This window comes from Melanotaenia boesemani, chromosome 14, assembly GCF_017639745.1.
Source record: "Melanotaenia boesemani isolate fMelBoe1 chromosome 14, fMelBoe1.pri, whole genome shotgun sequence".
Classification (NCBI taxonomy): Eukaryota; Metazoa; Chordata; class Actinopteri; order Atheriniformes; family Melanotaeniidae; genus Melanotaenia; species Melanotaenia boesemani.
The window spans coordinates 7,476,887-7,504,341 of NC_055695.1; the positions used below are offsets into that span (position 1 = coordinate 7,476,887).

Sequence of the window (27,455 nt, forward strand, 5' to 3'; positions counted from 1 at the left end):
ATTTGTATACTGTTTACATTACATACAACTTCTTAGGTTACCATTTGTAACTGTTGTAGATAAGTGTAAACAGCTGACGGCACTGTAAAACAGTACTAAAAATCAATGATAAAGAAAAACGTTCTTACTTTATAGTGAAGTTAATGATTATACTGACGTCAAGAATTATAGTTATGAGTGAAAACATTGAACACAATGCACTAAAAAAAGCAAACCGCCCTGTCTTCAAACTTTAGCCCTGGTGCTTCAAGAAACACCTGTCATCCCAACATCCTTTGCGTGTCCAATATGGAAGAACTGGCGGTGGAGGTCCGTGGCTCCAACGGCGCTTATTACAAGGTAAATACCGACTTATCAATACAATGACACACATTATACTTGGTTACACAGTAGATTTTGTTAGTTTAAACGGAACAGACCACGGCTACATATTCCAATTTGTCCTGAATCTAGCTAACTACTTGTTATTAGCTTGTAATAGCCATGCTAGCCAAAGTTAGCATGCTAAGCTAACCTAGCTCACGGATCTTCGGTTAGTGTTACTTTTTGGTAGCTGTTATTAAACCTAGAGGGGGAAATAATAATTTCGTGTCTGCAATTACTTGGAATTATAAAACCTATGAAACGCTTTGTTGTTTATACCTGACTTTAGCTTTAGCCTTCCCGAGCTAAAAGTAAGCTAATTTGTCAAACTGTGTACATAAAGCAATCTGTTAAAAGCAGTTAGAGCAGTTTTATTTGGATATTTAGATTATGTAATCACAGCTTTTGAATAACAGCACAGTGTTTGGTAGTGGAGTCCTATATCTTCTCCGTGGTGTGTAGTTCTCAGAAAGCACCTATGCCTGGTCACCTCCCTGCAAAGGCTCCACGACTGTTACCGTCTATTATTTGATACTTCATCATGTCCAAGCTATCTTTAACATGTGCTTATGTGAGGCAGCTGTTCCTTGTCAGTCCTGCCCAGCTATGTCAGTGGAGTTTCTGATACCGTAGACTTAGAAACTATTTATAGACCTTCAACCCGAAGTTCCCTCAACTCCCATCTCTTTTGCTCCCCTCACCCCTGTATGCCTCCCCTCCTTATTACAGTTTCTTCCTTTCCCACTTCTTTTAATTCACTGTCTTACCTGTTTTTCTAAATTATTCCAGTTATTATTATTATTAGTATGCGCATTAAAATTCCTGCTGCATTCCATACCATCGTCACAGCTTACCACAGTCTGTTCAGCCTTGTTTTCATGAATGCATTCCTGTATTCAGGCTGCATCTTTTAGTCTTGAGTTAAGTGAAGGTGTTATTTCATGGCTTTAATGTGGTGTTACTGACACATGCTTTCACACAAGATTGTCACATGGCCTTTAATGAAAGCTCTGCTGTCTATTCCTACTTTTTGGAACAGCAATTTAACGAGTTTTGACAAACTCCTAAGCCTGTACCTGGAGGTTTCAGTTATACAAATACAGAATAATTAGTCAAAGCAGCCATGATAATGTTAACTACCTTTTAAACCAGTGCGTGGGTAGTGAAAAGGAATTTAACTTCTGAGTAAGCGCCTACTTAAAGCAGAGATGGGATGAGTGTTTCCACTGTTTTCCTAAATCAAATCAAGTATGAAATCAAATCAGTTCTGGTTCACTAGGTCCTTGTCTGATTTGATTTCCGGTTTGATTAAATAAAGATTTGTGTAGGGATACTTAAGATACTTGACCAGTTTTGTTTTGAAGTCAAAGTCAAAAATCAAAGAGTTGCATTTCCATTTATTGGGATAAGTGTCCACGTTCTGCTGGAATCCTTTTGTGTAACTTCAATTTGATTTATGCTGTATATTCAGCTGCTACCTGATGTGAAGAAAATGAAAGCAACACTAACATTAAATAGATAAGAGATAGTTTACTTATGGGTTAATAAGTGCAGAGATTCTTTTGAGCTGGTGTCAGTGATTTATGTGATTTGCAACTGTAAAAGCATTTTTAATTTAAATTTTTTAACTTTCCTTGTTTTCCTGTTTTTAATTGAAAAAGAGGAGGAATGACGTGTGTTGTGGAAAAAATCCCACCTTCATCAGGTTTTGTGATTACTTTAGAAAATTACTTTTAATCAAGTTTTAGAATCTTAAAATTCCATCAGCTACATTTAGATGATCTTCACTTGTCAATGACAGTATTACAAAAGTTTGCTCATTGATGAGAATTTTATGTACCAAGAAGTTTTTACAGATGTGTTTTATTCAAATACAATGTACTAATATGCTACAAATGCGGTTGTGCTGGGCAACTGTTTGGAAATGTGACAGCTCCCTCAATCTCCAGATATCACAGTGTTATAAAGAACAATTTATATATTTTATTCTGTACCTTGGAAGATGCAGAATGTATGGATATTGTTGTCCACACATCTGTATGTTTTAAGAGATGGCATTTTGATCATCAAAGTTATAGTATCAGATTTATCAGGTCATTAACTAACAACTAAATGAGATTTAGTAAACTTCTAACGGTGAATGTCTTCTGATATGCACAGTAGTATCAGCTGTGTGAGTGGGGAAATGAAACTGAAAAATTTTGTCAGGTGCTACGGGAATGGATAAGTCAGTAAAATGTTCATTTTATTGAGAAATGCAATAACAGTAATAAGTTTAGTTCTGAAGCAGTTTTCAACTCAGTTTAATTTACCTCTCTTTCTGTAGTGAAAAAGTAAGTTTTATTAATTTCAATGTTAAACTAAGAACTTTTTCAAAACCTTAAATTGCAGAGGGAGAGCAAATTTATTTATATAGCAAATTTCATACAGATATGTTTTGAGACAGAACGGGGTAAAATGGTGTTTCAATATTGATCTCTCATTTTATATTTTGTCGGACCATATTTGGCTTAGAGACACTTGAGAAAACTAATTTAAGAATCTGGAGGATAAATTTGCTTTGCTTGTTTATTTGCTTATTAGGTGGCATATAATTTATAACTAGAACAGTAAATAATTGTTGCTGCTTTGCACTGATCATTCTTTGATGTTATATTTGGAAATATAATTACCCCTTTTAATTTACAAATTGATGTAATTGGTTTTAATGGTTAATTGAAAAAAAAAAATCCATTTTCTTCTTGGTGGTCCAAAATTATTTAAGTAAGGTTTATATTTACCCACATTTCAAAATTACTGCACAAATAGTCAAGGAGTTAGCACAGAAAAAGGACTCCATTATTCCAAATAGTCTCTCCATTGAATAAATACAATAGTTGTTATTAACATATCAAAACAAGGTTGAAAGATCAACCTTTTTTGTGTTTTTTTTTTTAAGATAAATTGAGTTTCTGTTTTATAAACCCTGCATTTTTCATACTCGTGGTTTTCCTTCTGGCTTTTACTGATTGGTTGCAGTCTATCTTGCCAAGTTACTGACAGTGGTACAGCTCTGAATTAGAGTAAAACATTTAGAGTGTGCACCTGTGAGAATGTGATCTTGTGCTCAAAATAAAACAGCAACCCCCTTAAAGATTGCATCTCCACTGGGCTTCGATGTGTTAGAGAAACTCCACAGGAATCATTAAAAGAAGTTCCACTATATGTTGGTCACCTGGCCTTGTCTCTGTCTGTCCTGCAGGGCTTTGTCAAAGATATCCACGATGACTCTCTCACCATTGCCTTTGAGAACAAGTAAGGGTGTTTTCTCCCAGGTTTTTGTTGCTTTGTAAAACATGTCAAATTCAAAATTCCTAAACAAATGCAAGACTCCACTGTTTTTAGCATGGTATAAAATGAGCATCTTCTTTGTAGTTGGCAGCCAGAACGCCAGGTGCCCTTCAGTGAAGTCAGATTGCCACCGCCTGCTGATGCCAAGAAGGAGATTGGAGAGGGCGAGGAAGTGGAGGTGAGGTGGATACATGCCTTCTTTTTTTCTTAGTTGTCCTTTCATTCCTGTTTTTGTCTGTGGCTTACGTTGCATCTTTTTTAATCTCCTCTGCAGATCTTCTCCAGAGCCAATGAACAGGAGCCTTGTGGCTGGTGGTTAGCTAAAGTCCGCATGATGAAGGGAGATGTAAGTATTATAAATATATTTTGAATTTTTGTATTATACAGAACTATATATTTTACAAACATGAAAAACCCTTGTTGGGTTGTTTTACAACCCAGCTAGTTGAAAAAATGAAACAAATGTGATGTTCTGTACTAACTTAGCATGTTCATATTTCCAGTTCTATGTGATTGAGTATGCAGCCTGTGATGCCACCTACAACGAAATAGTAACCTTTGAGCGTCTGCGTCCAGTCAACATCAACAAGGCTATCACCAAGAACACCTTCCACAAGTGCTCTGTCCCTGTCCCTCAGGATCTACAAGAAGCGTATGTACAGCTCCTTTAGGATATCAGCATTAGAGAAGGACAAAGTCATTAGATATGACTGTTCATTGTGGGTGTAATACATGTCTGTTTTCTGATTTCACAGTCCTGTGTCACCTGACTGTCAGACATAAACATGATCCATTTGTTTTTATCTGGAACTGAAAGTAGGACATTTTCTCCGTATTATAGGTGCCAGAGTGAGAATGCACATAAGGACTTCAAGAAAGCTGTAGGAGCTTGCCGCATCTCATACTGCCCTGAAACCAGTCAGCTTTTGATCGTGGTAACTACAGATTGTTGTAATCTCATGGTAGTTTTCAGATATCCACATAGACTGACTTCTATGCTTCTGTGTGATGTTAACTCATGTCCTGCTTAGTGTGTTTCTTTAGTGGGTGATTTATCAATTCTTTTCTTTCTAGTCATCAACAAGGAGCAGCTCTGTACACTGGCATAATTATTTCTGTTATTTCCTGTGCTTTTGTGTCTCAAGTCCACCAACGAGACAACGGTGAAGCGCGTGTCTTTGCTGAGTGACATGCACCTGCGCAGCCTCAGAACCAAGCTGATGCTAATGTCGCGCAACCAAGAAGCCACAAAACACCTGGAGGTCAGTTGGTCAGAAGAAAAATCATCAAACAAAACTAATCTGAAGGGTTCTTGAGTATTTTAACGGTATTAAAAAGTCATTCAGTCATGATGGTAACATGAAAGCCCCTTAGTATGACTTAATATACAAGGAATCACCACAGACAACATATTAATAATTATGTTCACCTTAACAATCGTAAGACAAAACAAAGAAACTCAGACTGATCAGAAGACAAGGAAAAAGTCAATTTTGGAAAACAAAACAAAAAAAGTTAAAAAACTAATTAGCCTTAAATTTACCATAACATTTACTGCTTTTGCATGCTGGTTGTACTTAAAAGATGGTTAAACTAAAGACATTAAGTTGGTTGTTTATTATTTTAGCCACAACATTTCTACATCTTGCTCGTGTTACTCTTAGCTTTTAGGCCTGTTACATGCTACTAATCTGTTGTTGGTGCTGGACACAGAAGGATTAACTGTCCTTGTTAAAAACAGTAAATAATAATGATTACTGTTGGTGCATATTATTTGATTACTTCTTATTTCATGGGCTGTTTGGGATTGTAGTAGTGAAGCATTTATAATATCTATTTTTTTAAAGTCAGTTGATACTGATTTCTTTTTGTTGTTTTTTTTTCCACTATAAGCTATAAGTTGTCGGGATAGATTTACTATTTAGTCACAGCAGTTCAAGGCAGCCTCTTCAATGAATGTGTCACACCTTAAAATTATCACTGGCTATTTATTTTGTGGCAAGGCAAGGCAGTTTATTTGTATAGCACATTTCATGTACAGGACAATTCAAAGTGCTTTACATAAAACAAAGGCATTACAGATATTTAGAAATAGTAAAAGGCATCAACACATAATCACAATAAAATAACAAATTACATTAAAATGATTAAAAGCAAGATAAGTTAAAAAAAAAAAAAAAAAGTTAACATGCAGATTTCATGCATAGGCGCATGAGAAAAGAAATTTCTCATGCGCAGACTTTTTCCAGAGCAGTAGGGCTGGGCGTCACCACTAATTTCCTGAATCGATTTCATTAGATTCACAACAGCCTGATGCGATTAAATCCAATTTGATATTGATTCATTTACAGATATTTATGTTAAAACACCAACTTTTCTTGAATATTAAAGACATTCCCATATAACTAAAATACTGAGCCCATTTACATGACAGTCAAAATTAGATATCTTGGAGTAATCAGATTACTGTAATAATCTGATATGACGCGTCTACATGCACTTCTGAAATATATTTTTCGAAAGATTGTTGTCCACATTTACCAGTCTATTCTCAGATTTATTTCGGAGTACGTACGTGTGTGACGTCACTTCCTGCTCTCAAAACATTCAGTGCTGGTTAAACATGGCGGAGCCCATGGTCTTCGCGTTAGCTGCTCATGTGAGAGGTAACAAGCTGCTAAATAATTTATAGCTTAATGTAATCCAGTGGTGAACAATAAAAATCAGAACTGGCATTATGATTTTGGGTATATAGGTGCCTTTCACCTGTGAACAAAATCCACCAAAAAACATTTATTCTCCTCATCCATGAAGTTTCTGATTCTTTTCCAGCCTTATATTTAGAATTTCTATCACTGGATGTCCAGAAACATAGTTTTCTAAAATACCTCGACGAGAGAAGCTGATTTTGGACGGAGGTGGCACAGGCAGCCTTTCAGTTGTGTAAATCTATGCTAAGATCTCTGTGATCATTGGTTAAAAAAAAAAAAAAAAAAGAAAAAAGATCTCCATGCTTTATGAATTGATATTGAATTATTTAAAGTTGAATGTATTCAAACTGATTAATCACTTCTTTTAACCCAGCTGTGTTCAGCAGATTATCTTCATGCATATAATTGTATTCTTGTGTTTGTGTAGACCTCCAGACAGCTGGTATCATCCTTCCAGGAGGAGTTTATAGTGAGACCGGATCTGATGGGCTTGGCAATCGGCAGCCATGGCAACAACATTCAACAAGCAAGGAAGGTTCAAGGTGTCACTGCCATCGAGTTGGATGAGGAAACAGGCACTTTCAGGATTTATGGAGAGGTAGTGTTGTGTGTGAAACTCACCCAATAAAAGTGAAAGTGGAACTTAGGCACATATAAACAAGATCAAAGTCCAAAGCTCAAAAAGGTTTTGGCCATGCAAATCAATACTTCTGATTATTTAATTCAAACAGACAAACCTTTTGGATATCTAAGTCAATCTTAGTGTGTATGTGCAACTAAACATGTGTTGATGTTATGCAGATGATTACTTGTGTGTTAAGTGAGTGTCTCTAACTGTTGGCCTTTAGACAGCTGAGGCAGTAAAGAAGGCCAGGAACTACTTGGAGTTTCTGGAGGATTCTGTCCAGGTGCCAAGAACCCTTGTTGGTATGCAGACAAAATATTTCATACAACATTAAAGCAGTTATTTGCAATATGTTGCAAGTCAGTCACCCATAATTCCTTTATTTGTGTAGCTTAGGAGAAAAGAATTGAGTTTATAACACAATTGGTTTTAAAATGACAGAATATGTCATACTTTGGAGATTTACTTAAGCGCTTACTTTCATGCCTGTATTATGCTCTGTATCTGTAGGCAAAGTGATTGGCAAGAACGGTAAGGTCATTCAGGAGATTGTGGACAAGTCTGGTGTGGTGAGGGTCAAGATAGAAGGAGACAATGACAACAAGCAGCCCAGACAGGAAGTAAGTCTACTACTGTAGTGTGTTCACTGCTTCTCACGAAGCAGCTCACAAAACACTTATCAGTGTCAAAAACATGTACAACTTTATTGAGCAGATGTTTACTTTGTTAGTTGGTTCCAACAGTCCCATACTAACATGCGCGTTTTGTGTTTGTGTTTTGTTGACACAGGGAATGGTCCCATTTACCTTTGTTGGCACTAAGGAGAGCATTGGCAACGTTCAGGTCTTATTGGAGTATCACATCTCTTACCTGAATGTAAGGGCTCAAAGTGTGTGTTACATCGGGGAAAAGGGCTTGCTTTGATGCATGTTTGTCAGTATTTACCACTTGTTTTCTTCTACCCAACGTTTAAGGCCAGAGTCAATTTAAAGCTTTCTCTGATCTTTTAATGCTTCTGTTATAACTTCTGCAGAGACAAAGGCTCTATTCACACTGCAGCCCAGTGCTGACTTTTTTTGCCCATATGTGATCCATATCGTAATTTTTAATGACAGTCTGAACGACACAAATCCACATTTTTTTAAATCCGACCCAAGCCACTTTCATATGTGGTCCTAGATCGCATACCTATCTGATCTGTGTGGAAGTGACCTCAATTTAAAAGATCATGCCGCATTTCATTCGACTTTTGTTGGCAAAAAAATAACTACAGAGTGAGACATCGTCTTCTAATCTTATCTCTGCTGAGAGTTGCACAATGCACATGCGCAAAGAGGGGAAAAAAATACAGAAGTATGTCTGCAATGCTTGAACACTTAAGAGGAGGCACATCGGACTTACTTAACAACCTTATGCAAAATTTCAAAGCTGAAAGTGAAAAAAGATCCATTTATAATAATCATGAGATACATAATCTGATTTGTCGACTAGTTGTTTTAATAGTCGGTGACTAATCGACCATCAGAATAGTCATTAGTTGCAGCCCTAACAGAAGTCAGAGAAACATCATACTGTGTTGTTGTCTTGTCCTTCTTTTTTTATTTTTTATTGCAAATGAAAACGACAAAACACCACCACTCTATATATATGAACCTTAAGAAAAGTAATTCAATGAAGGGAGGGGCTGGGGCGTATTTACAATTACAGTGTATTAACATGTGAGTCGGGTCACGTTTTATATCTCACATTGTCGGGTTGGGTCCAGATTTTACTGCAAGATATCCACGGGTCGGGTTTTATAATCATCCTACAGGGTTCTGGTGGGTGCGGGTTGGTTAAATTGGACCCGTGCAGAACTCTGCACAGACGAACTCGGCGGCAGTGTCTGTACAGGCTTCTAGAAGCAACTGCTCCACAAAAGGCCATTGTTAACATTTGTGCTCTGTCTTTTCTCAGTCTCCTTTCAATTATCAGTTGGACATAATTTTATTGGTTCAGAGTGTGCAAGTACTTCCAAATTGATAAACAGACGTGAAGCATCTATTACATCTGTAAATACTACGCACTACATGACATCGTGTTGTGCTCTGCGCACCCGTGTCACTTCAGGGCCACATACCGTTCACGCTTTAGCACGATGAAGGTCGCATTGAAATGAACGACCATGCAGAAAAATCAGATTTCATTTAAAAAATTGGATTTGAGCATTAAGACCTGCAGAGTGAACATAGCCAAAGTCTTTTTCTCTTTGCTAGCAGCATGTATAAAGTGCATCACAAACAAGTTTATGCTTTGGCCATGTGTACTGAGATACTAATATTACATACTAATACAATACAAATAAACCTCATGGACATAACTGTGGTGCGCTGCTGTGCATATTTTGCTTTGTATGCATTTGCACTGTGTATGTATTTATGTGTGTGACCTGTGCTGTTTGCATGTTCTGTGCTGCATTAGTGGTTTGTGTGCATTTGTTTTGCGCTGTGTGTGTAGGAGATGATGGAGCTTCTTGCAGAGGGCCAGCATCTAGAGGAAGAGCTGAAGCAGATTTGTTATACGCAGGGAAGCAGCCTAGCAAGATTCAAAATGAACAGAACAAGGATGACTGTATGTGATTTAGATGTGTGCATGATGACTTTGCATGTGTTTGCAGTGATGATCCTAAGAATAAATGTCACATTTGCCTGAATTTATGGAACATAAAAACATTTGAATCACACACCTTTTTGGTAACTGTCTTATGATTTTTTTCCCCCTGTTTCTACTCTTTCCTGTTTACCTTCTCTAAGGAGGTTGAGCAGCTTCGCCTGGAGCGGATGCAGATTGACGAACAATTACGTCAGCTCACCCAGGGTCACCGTCCAGTTGACCGGGAGAGAGGGGACAGGGGGGACAGGGGGGACAGAGGGGACAGAGGGGACAGAGGAGACAGAGGAGAGAGAGGAGGAGGCGGATACAATACAGACAACAGTGCCAACAACTCCTCATCCTCCCTACATGGTAGTCGCTCCTACAACGGTCGAGGACGTGGACGCAGAGGCCATAGCTACAGCACTGGATATGGTAAGCCCCCTTAAAATCAGAAACATAAAATCGAGTTATTTATTGTTAGATGATGCCAGAATGTACCTTTTAAATATACCCAAATATTAATTATATTACAATGTAACAGATACTATTATGCTTTATCTCTATACTCAAATTTTTTTGTGGTTATTTCTTTGTTCTCTTTTGGATTTGCTTGAATTCAGGCACCAACTCTGAGCAGTCCAATGCCTCTGAGACTGATTTAGAGCACAAGGCGGAGCTCAGCGATTGGTCCTTGGCTGGAGAAGACCAGGACAGGTGAGCTTCATTCTGTACTTTAACCCAAAGAGCTGTAGAGGTGTTAGGGTTGAACACACATCTTCTCTCTAGCCTTTGTCTAAGCTTGTGCAGGCACTTCTATTTGATTGTTTCTGTTTGCTTTGTCGTGCTTGCAGGGAGAGGGAGAGAGGCCCTCGGCCACAAAGAGATGGCCGCAGGAGGCCAGGGCCTGGCAAAGGCAGAGGTGGGCCTGGAGGAAGGGGCAGAGGAGGGAGAGGAGGATACAGCAACATTTCTGGTAAAAATATCTTAAAGGACATGAAGAGATAAGAAAAATTACTTCACTCAAAGTTGTTATGAAGCCATAAGCTTCTGTCTGTGACTGTGGTTTTGATTCTTTAGCAGGGTCCCGGGACCATGAGAACAACTATCCCTATGGACCCTTGGAAACAAACACAGAGACAGACCAGACAGCTGACACAGATGCCAGTGAGTCCAACTTGCCTGCAAACCGCCGCCGAAGGTCTCGGCGACGCAGAACGGATGAGGATGCCACGCTGATAGATGGAATGAGCGAATCTGACAATGCCTCACAGAGCGAAAATGGAATAGGTATGGAAGTCATGTGTTACGGGAAGATCCTTTTACAAGACTTTGTCACTTACATACACACACAAACATAAACATTTCAGTAGTTATTTTTTGAACAGTAATTTTTTTTAGCTGTCAGGGCTGTGCAGTAATGCACCTTTTCCCATTTTAACTGTTAAGGCAAAGCATATTTAAGGCCCCTACTATTCTCTTTTTGCTGAAGACTCAGAAGCAAAACCTCAGCGTCGCAATCGTAGCCGGCGTCGCCGCATTCGCTTGCCTGAGGAGAGGCAGCCAGGTAACCATGGCAATGGTGCAGCTTAAAAGTGTGTTTGTGTGCCAGCAATGGAATACTAAATAAAATCGAACCAATCCGGCATTGCCTGGTATGAGTTTTGCTTGCCCAAGATAATTTTCACTAAATGATTAAACGTCTTGTTGAAAGTTATGAAAGTTTTTGTCTAAAATGGATTTTCTAACAAAGTAAACTACTTTTGCATGTAATAAATGTACATCTTCTTTATTTTCCTGCACAAAGTTAACCAGTCTCAACTTATTTTTGTATTATCAGGTTCTCTGTTCCAAGAGTTGCAGTGCAAGTTAATAGGCTGCATTAAACTTATTTGTTATTATTTATTTAATTTGTTAAGTTAAATTATTAAAATCACCTCTTAAGGTATAAATTATTTACCTGTGTGGAAACTGAAAAACATCCTTGTTTGTTGCACTCACGTACACAGTACCTCAGATTAAAATTGCCATCAAAGTTTGCATCCATTGAAATTTTAATGGAGTTCTGAGCATTTGGAACAGATTTCTGCAGCATTCATGAACACAGATAACAAGGAGTCTGTTAACAAAATTCTTCTGTCCTCTTACATTACTAAATGTTTTGTGTTTTGTGTTATTTATGCAGTGACTGTGGCTGACTTCATATCCAGGGCTGAATCTCAGAGCAGGCAGATGACTACCGAGGATCCCACTGAAAGCAAGGATATGGTTAGCACTTAAATATCTCACTTTAACAAAATGTTGTCCAGTTAAACTTAAGGAAGTTTTATTCTGGATATTGAGCCTGGTTGTTACATTTTAAACTAGAATTTCTTAAAATCTCAGTGTAGATGCCTGAGAAATGTATCCTTATCTTCACATAGTAATTTTTGTCCCTTCTGTGTAATCAGGGTATGGGTGACGTCCTCACTGAGCACAGCCCAAAGTCTGCTCCGGCCACCACCAACGGTTCAAACAACAGTGTTTCTGACAATGTGGATAACACAAAAGCTCCCAGGTCTTCCACTGAGAGGTCTGCCAAAGTCTCCTACAAAGGAGACTCTAACCCGCAACCTGTTGCTAATGGACTCTCCTAGTCAGACATGGGCAGAGGAAGTGGTTTCAAATATTTGAACCGTTTTGGCTGTCCTTCATTGAATCTTCATGTCTGGCCTCAAACATTAACATTTAAACAGAACAAGCACTGTTTTTTTCTACTCAAATATCTGAACCTGCTTAGCTGCACAATGCCGAGAGTTCTGAACCTTTACCTTCACACATCTATCTGTAAAACTATTCATTTTACTACAGTGTTTTTTAACAGTAGTTCTTCCTGTATGAGCTTGCCAAAGATAGTCAAACCCACACACTTACAGACATGTATATAAGCTGTCTTTTTCTTTTAGTCCAGTCTTCACTGAGAGCTCATAGAGAGGTTGGACGTCGTACAGCGTTTCTGAAATGCAAACAGGGATTCCACTCAAACTCATACTGTGGTATGAATGCAAGACTTCTTTGTTATTAGTAAAAATATCATAGCAGGGTTTTATCATGTGGACTCAGAAAGATGCTCCCACAGCTTTTTTTCAGGATATTTTGTGCATTTGAGGTAGTTTGTACATTAAATATTCTGCATGAGCAGTACCACGGTGCAGGTAGGTTTGTTGGAAACCCAAGTATGATTGATATACATGTGTTCAACTGTTGTGCCTTGAGATTAGATTCAACATGTTGCTGCCTGGCTCTGCACACAATCGAAAATTATTTAACTTATTTCAGTGTGACCTGTTTGCTCTCACTTGTCACCACTGTGGCAGGTGAGAGTGTGCTAAATGTTGTCCTATGGTGCTGTGAGCAAGTGAGAGCAAATTTTAAAACGCCCTTACAGGATTTCAGAGCCATCTTTTAAAAGTGTGTCTGCTCTTAATGTTTTGAAATTAATCTAATTTCCATACACACACAACACACACACACATATATATATATGTGTGTGTGTGTGTGTGTTTGTATGTGTTAAGGAGTTTTACATTAGCTGCTTCCTGTTTTTTCAATATGCAACCACTTTTGTCACAGAAGAAATTCTATTCCAGCTAGTCTAAAAAAAGAAGCAAGACAAGGATTGTTTTGTTTGCACTGAAGCAAAACCTTTTTTTTCTGTTAAAGCTCCTTGTTGTTGAGTCTGAAAACTGACCCGTTGTGCTTGACAGAGATGTAGACTTCAGTGCTGGGTTTCTTGGAAAAATCTCATTGTTTACACTCCAACAGTTCATCAGTTTTCACAAGTGATCCTGAGGGCTTTTGTTATTTGACAGAAATCCAATTACATTAACAGTAATTTAGAGCGTTTTTTGCTGTATCTTTTGGATTGTCTTCACCCACTCTGACATGCCTATAATTGTACAATTCCTGTTAGACTTCTGTGGTGTTGAGATGTTTCTGGAAATCCAGGGCTAGGTGACATATTTTGGTTCTTCCACACTGGCTGGCTGGAAACTGGTCATGACTGTTCCTCTAAGGAAGGAGATTTATTTGGGTTATTTATTTTTTAGAAAGTGTACAGTATTTAAAAAAACAAACAAAAAAACAAAGAAAAAAAAACAACTTTTCTTTTTCTTGACACTAAAATGTGTGATATCCAGAAGTTCTCTTTTAAGACAAACGTCAATTTGGACTACTGACAGTTGACATCCCAAGTGTTTTTGTTGGGACAGCTACAGTATGTTGTTTCTTTTCTTTTTTTTTTTAAGGATCGTCTGGTTGGTTGATGTGCAATATGTTTTGTATGCAGGTAGTTCTTAAATAAACTTGATCTTCTATTTAGATCTAAAACCTAAAAGTTTTACTTGATTCATTTTACAAGTTTCACTTGTGAGCATCTCAATTGTAAAAATGCTGTAGAGAAACAAAGTCACCACAGAATTCTTTTAGGTCTCCAAATCTGGGTCTTACAGGACTTTTTCCGGCCCTCTCAACTAATCAAAACTTAACATTTCCTTAGATTTGGCCTTGTACTATTTACAGAGGTTTGCTTAGTAACAATCAAACAGCAGACTTACTGAGCAAAATCAAATGCTAAGTAGCAAAGTCAAAAGTAAGCACTGGATGGGTTGAATGATTACTTTTGGAAAACACTGGAAGGAGTCTCAACTCTCAACAATGCCAATTTCATTGTGAATTTCCAGTGAGTTTTAGTACCAGTTGTATTACTATACAGCCATATAAATCATTAATATTCTCCTATTTTTTTGTTTTTCCTTTTGATCTCACTCAAGATTTAGACTGAATGAATTAGGGACTCGAAGGAGAATCCAGCACTGTTCTCTTAAACCATCATTTATGTACTGCTCCAAGAGATGAGCTGTAGTTTCTCCTAATACCAGTGTTAATATGTGCAACACAATTTAAAAAAGTTACTTAAAACTTTTATCTTAATGTAGATACAATATCCAAATAAACTGAAAAACTGCCACGAAACAAACTCCATTAACTTTATTGAACTCTTCAGAAGCTCATGAAATGAGATGTTAGCACAACATTCAAAGTGAATAAAAACTCAATGTACATGTACGCATCTTGTTTTCAGATCACAATGAAAAGATGTGAATCTACTGTCCCTGTCACGCAGAAAATATTAAAAAAGTACAGACAGTTGATCCATAACGAGATAACCACGAGGGACGATTTTATTATCAGTTTGTACAGTGTGATTTCAGCTGAGGAAAGTTTGACGTGCTCTCTCTCGTCTATCAGTGCAACAGCATTAACAAGAGCAACGGTTGGATGTTTCATCAGCACCTTCACTTCTATTTCTTAGTCTGGTTGTCCATCAGGTCCTTTGCTTCATTTATTTTTGCAGCTAGATATGGAGAGCCACCTGTGAGATCACACACAGACACAAAAGAGTTAAAGTGGCAGGTACCTTAACTGCAGGCAAGTTTACAAAATGTAGTTTTTAAGTAAGAGTTTCTGCTATAATAACGTCTTCTAACAGGGTTCATCTTCATTTCCCTAATAAGTGGTTTTTAAAAACGCCCTGTACTCGGTTTTTTTCTTACTTTTAATTTATACAATCTGGGTTTTAGACAGGGCTGGATAAAAGCCTAGGGAGGGAGGGTTGTAACAGGTACTCTTTTTGGCATTATATACAAGAGATTAACCAAAGTAGGACTAAGTAGGAGATGAGGAAATAACCAAAAGAACAAGGTTTTAAATCCTTTGCTTACCTCTGTCTGGATGATTCAATATCATCAGTTTTCTATGAGCCTCTCTGATCTTATTTTTGTTGGCAGTGGGACTGAAAGACACAAATGTAACAGAAGTGAATGAATTATCAGAATTATCAGTGAGTGGTCTGAGTTCAGACTGCTGAGGTGGGACGGCTGACAGCAAGAGGCAGAATAAAGACTGTATTAAAAATTCTGGGTGTCAAGCCCTGGATGCACAGCAGCACATCCTTTTTGGCTCAGAAGCAGTGCTGGGTACTGGAGAAAGATAAAAATGTGGAAAAGAGTGTTCGTATACCTGACACCTAACACAAGAGCAGCTTCTCTCTTAGTCATCTTTGGTTCAAATCCACCTCTGTAGTATCCTCCTCCAAAAGCCTGCATATGCAACACAACAGAGATAAATGAAATATGGAAGAAAAACACGCTGACTGAATGTAAAAATGCATCTGAGTTTCTGTGCATGTACAACTTCCATTTATATGGTAACACCAAGCATTCTGTCCATCTTACCGACTTAGGGAAACTCTGAAGGGCCTGTTTCACTTGAGGCTCCATTTGCTTCATGGCCTGTATGGCATAACGACCTGATAAGACGACAAGACATGCTGCAGGTCGATGCTTATACTTCACGTGTGTTTCACACATGCTCAAAAACCTTTGATTACTCACCAGCAAATCCAGCTGCTGTCAAAGCAAGTCCCACTGCCACCATGGAACTGGCCTGAACAGAGTGAACACCATTAAAACAACGACACAGAGACGTTCTCTCTCATAAACTGTCCGGCTGATGGAAATGTAAACAAATGCTTTGTGGACTAAAAACCGCATCTCAACAGGCAATCCAAACAGCTACTGGTTATTCATTTTTCACATTAATACCGACAAACTGGTAAGTTAAAGCATTAAATAAAATATTAGCCGCATCTAGTCCTGCTGTCTAGGTCACAGGTATATAAGCGGAAAGCTAACGTTAGCTTAGCCATCTAAACTAACCTGGTCGATATTTTTGGCAGACTTTTGAGCATGCTTCTGTGTCTGTTGTCCAGTGTAATGATAAATAACGTGTCCTACTTACCATGTCTCCGTTATGATTCGTTTCTGTAATAAACTAGGACCGTAACTTTTGACCTCCCATGTTTTCGTTGTTCAGGCACCCATGTGTTTATGCCGGCAATCGAGCGGAACTGTCGTAAAACCCGTCATAGGCAGCTAGTGCAAGCTTTTAAAGCTACCTCTGGCCTCAGACTGAACACAAGTAACCACATCAAAGTTACTGCTCGTGTTTGAATGCTAACCATTTTGGTAACAGGTAATATTGATACAATTACCTTTAAGCACAATTAAGAATATTTGGTTCACCTTTAGCAGAGATGTAGCTATATTTTAATTTAATGTTTTTTTTTTTAAGTTAAACTGCATTAAAGTCAATTAATATTAATGTTAATGTTACGCTAAAACAGTAATTTGGCTGTAATACTTTTCTTTTCTCTTCTTTTCTTTAAAGGTTCAAAGCAATTATGTGCCTGCAAGGTGGTGTAGTGTTTAGTGTTATAGCCTCACAGCAAGAAGACTACTCATTTAAACTTCAGCTGGATCATTCTTGTGAGGAGTTTGCATGCCCTCATGAACCATGATGTTTTCCAGGTAGGCTACTCTAGTTTCCTAAAGCAGTTGTATAAATTGGATGGACTATTTAAAGCACACGCTCATAGTGTGTGCCAGTGAGATTGGCATAATGACTAATAGTTATTTACTGCTAAATTAAAGTTCAAAGGATGGGAAATGTAAGTTAGACTGGTGGGGAAGAAAGCCATAAAAATGTTTGGCTATATTAAGGACTTGTAGTGGGATGATAGCAAACACCCAAAACAGTTTAAATGTTGGGATAACAATGCTTGAAGAATGGAAATTGTTTCCACTCAGTAATCATTATATACTGTCAGTGCCAGTGGAAACTGAGCTGGAGCAAACATATTTCTTATTTTTCTTGAGACAGAGAAAAAGTAAAACTTTTTGAAGGGTTCCACGTTCTGTTTGCCTTCAGCTTTTGGTTTTATTTGTTTTGGAGTGAGATTCTTATTCTATTTATTGATATTGTCCACACCTAGTCCAGGGAAATAAGGCATCTTGATTCTGGTGAGCTTAAAAATACAAAACAAAACAAACAACAACAACAACAAAAAAAAACAACCCAAACAAACAAAACTTTCCCCAGTGCACACTGTGAATAAAAATAAAAATATATAATATAAAAATGAAAAAAAAAAAAAAAAAAGTTCACTTAAGTAATTTAATATATTCTTTTCTTAAAATTGATGATAAAGCTGGAATCTTGTTGGGATTTCTGGTTAAAATCTTCCAGCAGTTTCAGGAGCACCACTGTCATTCATGCTCCTTCATGGAAACATAAACACGTTTTGCTATGTCAGGATTCTTCCATTTGTGGGATTCATTTTAACAGGACTAATGTTTGCTAATGGATACATCTTTTATTTGTCTTTAAAATTCATACAATTTTCATATCGTGTTATTGTCAAAATATCCTAAAATTTAAGTGATTAATGCAGAGATGTCCCCTTCAACGCTTCTAATTTTTGCTCTTCCTATATAAATACTAATGATTATTGTTGCTCATTCATTTCAGTTCATATTTTTAAATTTTTCTTTTATTTAGAAGCACCTTAAATGCTGCTCGCACCTTGGATGTGTTGCTGCTGCTACGACAATTCAAATCTTTTCCAGGGAATAATAAAGTGTTGGAGCAGGGATACATTGAAAACCTCCAGGACTGCGGCTTTGGTAGGACCTAATTAAGTAGCCCTGGAACAGATCTTCATTGTCACCCCTAATATATGAGGCACAGAACCTCATACGTATGATTATAATGACTGTTTATGTAGCCAGTTTGATAAAGCTAATATTGTCAAAGTGGCTGAAATTAGAGCAAGCATCAGCACAGCTAGCATCCTCTGTTAATCAGAATCTTCTAGCCTTTGATGATTCCCCATACCTTACCCTAAAATAAATTGTAAATTTCTGTACTATAAATTTAAGGATTATTGAGATAAAAAGGTAAAGGGCCTATAAAAATACTTTCTTCTAAAATCTTCCAAGAAAATTGTAATTAAATAATATTAACCCAATACAAAACCTGCAGTATTGTTGAGCAAGTGGAGGCAACATAGAGGGAGATAATAGTATGAAACATCCATCCTTATCACACACTTGCTCAGTTAGGATTACCTGTTCTGTTCAACTTTTTAGCTCTATTATTAAGTTCTAAAGGACTGCTGTGTATGCAGTTCTTCTGAAACATGTCTAGAAAATTCTAAGGTTTGTAGTTAGAAAGTTGTGTAGATTAGAAGTGCACGAAAGTTGTCAAGTATCTAAGAATATCAACTGTTGTTTCACTTGCAGATTTGTCTATTTTTATTCTACTAAAAGATGTTTGTATAGCATTTTAGTGGAGATATACCAGTAGGCCTCTGTGCTGCAGTGGCGTGCAGCTCGGTCACAGCTACGATGCTGTCTTCTGCTATATTGTTGTATGCAGACACCAGACACAAGCTCTTCCTGGTTCAGGGTGATCTTGTGCACATCTGCAGACTGTGAGGAGCAATTTAAACCAGAACATGTCCTACTGCATTTCTCCTACCATTGGACTGAAACATGGCGGCAGCTAACACAATGGGACAGTGAAGGGGCTAATTATTACCCCCTATCATTTGCATAATTACAATGTTTTTTTCACAGGCAAGGGCAGTATAGAATTGTAAATTGTAGTGAACTTGCTGTTTCTCCTTCGTGGAAGTCAGATTTAAATGGAGAGAGTCTGTTCTTCCAGCCAGGCAGCCAGGCTCAGGCAAGGGGTCCCAATCAGCCAGCCTCACAGGCTGCACATTCAATAGGATTTAAAAAGCCAACTGTGTGGAGAAATGAGAGTTTTGCCCCCCAAATCATATGGAATTACAGTGCTGGATGCATATGGGGGGGAGCCAGTGACAGGCACAAAAGCCCACAGGAAGCAGCTATTTCTGTGTGTTTTATTAACCCAACCAAGCAATTTAATTCTTTTGTTCGGGGGAGTTCTACTTCATTGATTAACAAAAGCGGGGATATAATTTTTTCAGCCCCTTTTGAAAAGCCTGAAATGTCAAGCCTTTTAAAGGAGATTATTCTGCCTGTGTGCGATGAATAGAGCCCAGAGTAACCTTTTGTCTACAATTAAATATTCCAGCATAAATATAAAAGAAAATCAGAGATGGGGAAGATTGAGTCAGGAGAGATTGGAGAGGTAGATCCTCTGCCCGATAGTGGCAACAGCCTGGCTCTAATTAGATATGCCAGGCGGGCTGTGAGCAGTCACTCTCCACAGCACGCCGAGAGAGGAGGCAGCCTGAGAGAGGAGGACAGAGGAACCCTATCTGCTCATCTGTTTGTCCAGCGCCTTCCTCTGGGCATCCACAAGGTATTTCAGGAGACTTTGTTTTGTTTTCTTCTGTGCCGCTATTTGTTTTCCCGACAACTTTGCCGCCAGAGAGGATGAGCATAAAAGGCAATGCCTTCTGGGAACTGCATAAACAGATAGAGCTGAATTGAAAAAAAAAAGTTGTGAGATTGTTTATGATTCTGAGGATTGATTAGAAATGACAATAAGATACTTTAGGGACAGTGAAGGTCTTTTTCCCACTCAACAGGGAGACTATAAGGCTGCCTGGAGGAGGCGAAGAAGAATAATATGAAGTTTTTTTTCTTGCAGAGCTGCATTTGATTGTGTTTTGTGAGTTGCAGCTGGGCTTGGCATTTACTTTGAGCTCTTAGGCGGCTGAGATGTGCAAGGGCTCGAGGTAATCTGCGTGGTGTTGTTTTGGATACATGTATCTGAATAACCAAGTTTAGTCATTAGCTAATTAGCAGTTGCAGAAAAGAAGGTTGTCATCTGGACTGTGGTGAAGCTATCATTTTTTTTTTTTGGTTTGTGCAAGTGACCAAATGCTTTTTCCTCATGTTTAAAACAGTATTGATCCATCTGGTGGTTTGATCAGCTTTAAGTCAGAGCTAGTTTGTTTGAGTCAGGTTTTGACCTCCTGTCAAGGGATTATTTTTCTGACCAATCATTTTCTGGAATGACTCCTCTCAGCCAGGAGGCGTGGTGCTCATTTTAACACTCTGACATGATGTGTTCACATTCAGGAGGCTCATTGTTCATTTGCCACCTTTAGCATCTGTTGCTATTAATTGTCTTTTGTCTTAAATCTGTTTTTTTTTCTCCAACATTATAAACATTTGTATATTTATTGAGTGTTTAATGGTTTTAGTTCAACACTGGATATGTTTTTATTTCTTGTTTCTTTTTGTTTGTCTGTTGTTTTTTTTTAGTTTTTTGTTCTTTTTTAAAACAGTGAAGTGTTCAGAAAAAAAATCTTCATATATTTTACATGATGAGAATTTTGTCCCCCAAATTTTATTTTATTTACTATGCTGAAAGACAGAAACCACACATTACAAAGTATTTAATTTTGGAATCACTTAAGCTATTTTTTATTACACATGACAAAGTAAGTAATCAAAAAGTTCCTTGTTATTAAAAATGAAAAATCCACTTTGTATATCAACTTAAAAGAAAAGTATTTTTCCTATTACTCACTAACTACTTACATTGTATTGTCACTTTTACCTAATAATTTTGACAAAATCACATCCACATCTGGATTTTTAAAATCATATGCTTTATTACCGGTTTTGTAAAAGTATTTATTAAAAGTATCTCAACTAGAGTGTAGCAGTGTTGTATGTTTAGGGAGTGATAACATCACTACTTCCACATCAGTGCATTGGCCAGCATGATTTATACAATCCTTGTAGAAAGTTTGGACACATTCTGGATGAACTGGTGATGGAGTTGTTGGAGCGATTTAAACCAGCCACACAAACCGTGATAATACTAATGAGTTTCCTCAAAAATCTTTTTCTATGATAAGCCAAAATCAACTGATAATGTTGGCCCGATATGTTAGAATCTATTTATTAAAGCATTCAGTCATGTGAAAAAGTGGATTCACCCCAAATGGCCGGTGGAATTTTACTCTAACTTTATATCAGTGCATGTACAATATCTTTACTTCCAGAAAGTTTGAGATATTTTTGTCTATATATTGCTTGTTTATTTTATTTTATTTTATTTTATTTATTTATCTATCTATTTATTATTACTAAGACTTTTATAACCCTCCTGTCTTTTTTTGCACCATTCCTTAGTGGGTTTACTTGTGTGCTGACAATGTTTATTCTGATGAAAGGTCAGCTAATTTAAATGAGGCAGCAGTCCAGTGACCGGAGGGTTGGTGTCCCACGCCATCTGCCAATCTGTCGTTGTGTCCTTGGGCAAGGCTTCACGCTCCTTGCCTCCACTGTCGGGATTGCTGGTGAATGAATGTTTGGTGGTGGAGATGTGGTTGGACGATACTGTTGGAGCCACGTTTCCATCAGTCTGCACTAGGGCAGCTACTTTACATGTAGCTTACCATCACTAAGTATGAATGAGGAGTAAATGGATAAAGTAAAGTGCTTTGGGTGACTGAAAAGTGCATTGTTAATCTATTACATTATTATTAATTCTTCTTTTGGGCAGGTGGCCTTAGATAGTCTTCAAGCTGTTTTTGGCATGGTACATGTGCAATCACAGAGATAACTTAATAATTAGCTGAACCTTTTAGTCTGATTGGTCTGTCTGGATCACATGACTCAAGGAGGTCTGTTCTCTTGCGCAGTACTTCAACATCAGTTGCAGCTTTACCTTCAGATCCTGTAATGAAAGTTTTTTTGAAGCTTCTTGTTGCATCAAGAATTTGTTTTAGTGGTCCATCATATAAAGTGTTCTTTCTAATTGAAACATTAAAAATAATTTGGTGATCCTTTATCAGATTATTTTCATTCACAACCTTGTATCGTTAAGATTTAGAAACACTTCAGTGCAAATAAAGAGAAGAATAGGTCGTAGAAGTCAGAGGTTGTAATGAGAGCATCCATAACCTTCAACTACAATGAGGCTACAAAAAAACTAATCTAGAACTTCTGAACTTCTCAACTTTTAGGTTGTGAAAGTTGTATGAGTTTGGGTATCTTGCTTACTTTTACATGCAATGATAGTGTTTATTTTCATTTGTTTAAATTTGTAAAATGACCACAAAATCTTTAATTTCATGCACGTCTCATTTACATTAGCCATCATGCTAAACAGGATCAATAGTTTGCATGTGTGAATATTAATAAAACAGTATGGTTCCTCGGATTGTGCTTACATTGGATGCATAATGTTATGTCTTTATTCAACACTGTTTACAAAAATAAGGAATATAGGAAGGACTGCAGTGGCCACTTTTCCAAACATTTAAGCCTTTAGTGCCTGCCCAAGAAAAAATGGGAATTTTTTCCTTATTTGGCTCTTTAACAACATGTAAAAAAAATAAAAATAAAAAAAATAAATATATATAAACAAAAATAGTTTTTGTATATTTACCGCTGATTACCATGTGATATGTCAAAATTCTTGTACAGTCTTCTTGTTCCTGGTATCCACCAGGGCGAAGAAGACAAGTATCAGATTATGTACAACAGGGTTTTGAACACAATTTTTTTTCATAAAGTGATGCAACAGGTCTCAAACTGTTTGGCTCAAATATGATACATACAGCATTATAAGGTTAAATTGTTATTGCTCAGTTAGATTCATGTCTTGATCTGGTTTGAACTCTAGATCAACAAAGATTTCCAAATTCTTCAAATAAACTCTTTCTGAATGTATGTTATTAAAAAAAAAGCTGTTGTGGATGAAAATCAATAAAACTGATAAAATGATAAATAAAAAATTATTTAACAACATTGACTCTAGTAAATGTGTGTTAGTAAGTGATTCTGTAAAAACAGCTTCTCGTATATAAGGTGCTAAAGCACATTTATATTTTGTATGACACTAAACAGAAACATTTTTTAAAGTAAATGTTGAGCGACAGACTGTTGCTTAGATAATTATAATAATATAAATATTTTCTTAAACCAAGCTCTAAGTATCATCTAACCTTTCTAGCAAATCAAACCAGTGGACAAAGAGTCCGATGACATGCTTAGAGACCGACCGTTTCGGCTGCTGCTGCAGTGGGACAAACATCATTTAACTACAATTTAATGGAAGAAAAGTTATGTTATGAAAAATGTCTGACATATTCTTTGTTTTAACGCAGCCTTTCCAGAGTGCTGCTTTTGAAGCTCTGTTCTGCTGTTACCAAACTTTGATTTTCCAAGCATCATGTGCATCTGACAAGAAAATACCATTTAATCAAGTTACCCGTTGGGGATAAATGAATGTAGATTTTACTCAGTCCACCATCAAGTCCCTGCACATGTTATACACCATTGGAAAGATTCTTGAGATGTGAATGATGTATACCTTTCCAGGCTACAATCATAACTGTAGATTCAGTAAACACTTATTTCTGACCAGTTGCCCATGCAGTCTATCTTTAAAGCCATACTGCACTCCAGTAGCAGATAAACCATCTCTTACATCAGCAAGGGTCATGTAAAAGTAGCCCAGTAAAATAATTGGTCCATGAGTATTTATTTAATAAATACGCGTTTTAGGTGAAAATGGAAGGATTTTAAAAGGTTAAAGGGCATTTCTGTGCATTGATTTTAAGCATGTGATGATAAATCTGAGGTATAGCTGACTGTCAGCTGCTTTTCTCTCTCAGCTCTGTTGTCCTGATGCACAAATCTGAGTGCGTCTCCTTGTTTGTCACAAAACAGAAAACTAGATCCTGTCTATGCAGAACAATATTGGTGACACTGATCTTCATGAAGTTGCAAAGATTTAACCTAAAAGGAAATTGCCTCTTGTTGCTTTTTTCTTTTAAATTCCCTGAAGGTTTCTGAAAAATAACTAAATCTGGTGGCAGTCACTAAGTTTGATGACTAGTAGAGAGTAGAGCCAATCAAACCAGTGTGAGGAATCAGAGATGCTTTTTTTTTTTAAAGCTTTTCAACCCAGTTTTTTGCAGGCATCTTTAAAATGCATTATTTTTATTTGTGTAAAATAATAGTCATGTTTACAATAACACAGTATATTGGTAGTCATTATTTCCAGGATGTAGGTGACATATTCACTCACTTTTAGCTCAAAGCTTGTACAACTCTCCAGACACTCATCCAAAAGTCCAATTTGGGTGTGATGCGTTTATTGGTCTTCATCAGACCTGCTCTTTTTTTTGGAGACCCTGTTTCATGGAGCTCACAGGGTTTAGCGTCGGACGTTGCATAAAGTGATGCTCAGGTGCCCCTTGAATCAAAGATACATAACATGTCTATAAAGACACTGAAGCCCAGCAGGGAACTTTATGGCCTCCCTGTTCCCACCTTACATTCATGATATAAGGAATATGACGAAAAAAGGTAAACTCGATATTTATGTTTAGATTTAATATATAGTGTGTTTGAGCCAACTAGAAAAAAAAACTCTTGACATTTGTGTTTTTTTTTTAAATAAATTGATAATCCAATTTAACCCAACCCAGACCTTCTCTTACACACTTAGTTATTCTCTAAAAACACACTACCCTTTGCTTAAGCATCTTGCTTACAATTTCTAATCTTAATTTTCATCTTCACATATGTGATAATCCTAAACTAAGCTCTGCAAGAGATTAATAATAATGTAAAGAAAAAATCATCTCTCTTTGGGGCTTTTGCTTATATCTCTGTAACCAAACGTGACAATTTACGACCACACACACATGCACGCTCATAGTTCCATCACATATATATAAATCTCACGCCCCCTCTCTATCCCAGCAGCCTGTTTCATCCCAGAGGGCTTTATCGAAGCACTGGGGGACTGATTGGAGGAGACGTCTGTAAAGACTGCAGGTCATGAGGTCACAACCCTGTTATGACAACTAAACTCTGAGGTCAGACACCTTAACAGCAGTCTGCTCTCACTGCTGATGATGCCTGATAACAGCAGATGAATAATGTTGCCTTATTTTAACAGTCTGAATCCAAATTTGTTTGGAAAAGCAATTTTCTGGTACATCGACAGCAGAAACAAGAGTTTTTGTGGGATTGCTTTATTTTTGTTATTCAGTTAACTTAAACGCTGCAGTGACAGAATTCTGAATGTATAAGCAGACCTATTGTTTTTGTATGCATATGAACAATTTAAAAAAACAAAAAGATAATGAATTGCTCTAAAAGAAGATAGAAACTGATTTTTCAAATGCAAGTCAAACAGATTCATTTTCAGCTTTGCTTTGGAGCTAAAACTGATGTCCACAGTGATTTATTGGTAATGTTTTTTTCTGAAATATTTTCATTCCTGTTAATTAACCAGTGATAACCTTAATAATCACTCTTATTGAGGTAAACTATGTTTGAGGAATATAACTCAGAAGTGGCTTAATCGGGTCATTTACAATACGAACACATTTTAAAAACATTAAATGAACACAAATAACGCTGAGCATAATTTTCCTACATGCTTAGACTGTAAGAAAGCCGTGACGTAAACATTTAGCCAGGGCGGTCATTAAATAAAATTATGTTTACAGCTCAGATACATGTTCAGAAAAAGGCTTTAGTTTATTTCAGGTCTGGTTCAAGTTTGAAGACAGTGATGACTTTGGTCCTGTGGAATCTACATTGTCTATTATCTTCACAGTATTTTCGAGTTGACCACATTGAGACTCTGATGATTCGGTGTAGAGAAGGCATGCTACATTTTTAAATCAAATAATGTTTCTGCAAAAATGTACAAATGTGTTTTAGGCCTAGTCAGAAACTATAAATGTAGACATGTTGGCTGGTAGTCAGACATACAGAACAGACAGACTGACATCTACAGACTGTCAGAGCACATGTTTAAATCTGGCATAATGCTGATTTTTACTTTTCCCAAAGAGGACTGCTTGCTTGGCAGAAAGGAAACAAGAATTATTCAATCAAACAGCTCTCCCTCCATATCCAGATTTGACTGCAGCCACATAAGGCTGGCTGCATAATCCTTTTATCAAACCCTCAGATGGGGTACTCTTGTTGGAAATGCCTGGAAAGAAATAATATTAAGGTCATTTCTATCTCTAGTTTATTTTCTACTTAAAAAAATAACCCTGCTTTCCGTTTTGTTATCTAGAGACAATAATTACCTCAGGTTTGCGTATGGAGCCTCAGCTGCTGATTATAAACGGTCTCTACCCACTGAGGGGAATCTCTGCCCTCATCACTAATAAAAAATACCAACCTGTCCTCATTAAATGTAAAAAAAAATGTTTGGGAAGGTAGGGTTATACTCCACCATGGTGCACCTTGGTCAGACAAGCTGTGGGGAAACTGTAATGTGGGTCATCCTGGTGACGGTGGCTGCTACTGCTAAAATCTGCAAAACGGTAGATATTGGAGCTGTGAGAGCTTCTGCTGCGACCTGTCAGCAGTTTATGGTTTTATGTCAGGCGGGTGTGTGTAGTTCAGGGTTTTTTGTGGAATTAAACTATTTTCTTTGTAAGACAAGTATAAGTTTCGTCCTTGTTGACAATTTATTTCTAATTTAATTTGTTGTAGCATCCCTATGTAACAGGTATTAGGAAAAATGGAGGAGCTTTGAATTACTGGACATTAATCATTCGTCTTTCATTTGAAAGGAAACAAAGACTTGTTGAAAATTTAAGGGCAAATCTTTTTAATGAAATTTGCCCTTACATCTGATGAATAGACATAAGAGGTGTTGCCTAATAGTACAGCATAACATCTTTTTGTGGAATAGTTTTGAGTAGTAATGGAACTAATTGGTAATGTGTGTTTGGACAAATTTAGATTTTTAATCGTTTCAGTTGCTCAGCTTGAGCCACAGCTACCATAGTCCTCCAGACAGCAACTTTAAAGAACACAGACTATAAAAGCAGATATAGTTAAGTGCTGTCACATGTACAGTCAGTTGCAAAAGTGCCTTAACATGCTATTTAAAGCACCTCCAATGGGCATCTG

The 27,455-nt window shown here is 37.3% G+C and overlaps 2 protein-coding genes and 1 long non-coding RNA gene across 11 annotated transcripts in view; 2 read left to right on the forward strand and 1 right to left on the reverse strand.

Moving 5' to 3' along the window:
* The first annotated feature begins 234 nt into the window (after positions 1-234).
* On the forward strand, positions 235-14,035 carry fxr1 (fragile X mental retardation, autosomal homolog 1). 9 transcript variants are annotated; one of them, XM_042007315.1, is made up of 19 exons: positions 235-339; positions 3,605-3,657; positions 3,778-3,871; positions 3,968-4,039; positions 4,197-4,345; positions 4,535-4,628; positions 4,839-4,955; positions 6,832-7,002; positions 7,253-7,331; positions 7,540-7,649; positions 7,810-7,905; positions 9,526-9,639; positions 9,822-10,095; positions 10,284-10,377; positions 10,515-10,636; positions 10,741-10,950; positions 11,153-11,227; positions 11,846-11,928; positions 12,111-14,035. In XM_042007315.1, exons 1-19 carry the CDS (start codon positions 289-291, stop codon positions 12,294-12,296), a joined length of 2,244 nt encoding a protein of 747 aa, XP_041863249.1. In that variant the 5' UTR covers positions 235-288; the 3' UTR covers positions 12,297-14,035. The 9 variants fall into 9 exon arrangements, with proteins under 9 accessions (XP_041863249.1, XP_041863242.1, XP_041863241.1 ...); XM_042007308.1 differs by having other exon boundaries at positions 237-339; positions 9,825-10,095; XM_042007307.1 differs by having other exon boundaries at positions 237-339; positions 7,813-7,905.
* A 638-nt stretch (positions 14,036-14,673) lies between these two features.
* Positions 14,674-16,620, reverse strand: dnajc19 (DnaJ (Hsp40) homolog, subfamily C, member 19). The gene is made up of 6 exons (XM_042007318.1): positions 16,501-16,620; positions 16,095-16,146; positions 15,936-16,009; positions 15,721-15,800; positions 15,423-15,493; positions 14,674-15,073 (listed from the first exon to the last, which is right to left on the reverse strand). Exons 1-6 carry the CDS (start codon positions 16,501-16,503, stop codon positions 15,003-15,005), a joined length of 351 nt encoding a protein of 116 aa, XP_041863252.1. The 5' UTR covers positions 16,504-16,620; the 3' UTR covers positions 14,674-15,002.
* A 14-nt stretch (positions 16,621-16,634) lies between these two features.
* Positions 16,635-27,455, forward strand: part of LOC121653679 — a 31,474-nt gene continuing 20,653 nt past the window's right edge. The window contains exons 1-2 of the long non-coding RNA XR_006012837.1: positions 16,635-16,734; positions 16,930-17,069. This is a non-coding gene — a long non-coding RNA (uncharacterized LOC121653679). The remainder of the gene's footprint in view (positions 16,735-16,929; positions 17,070-27,455) is intronic.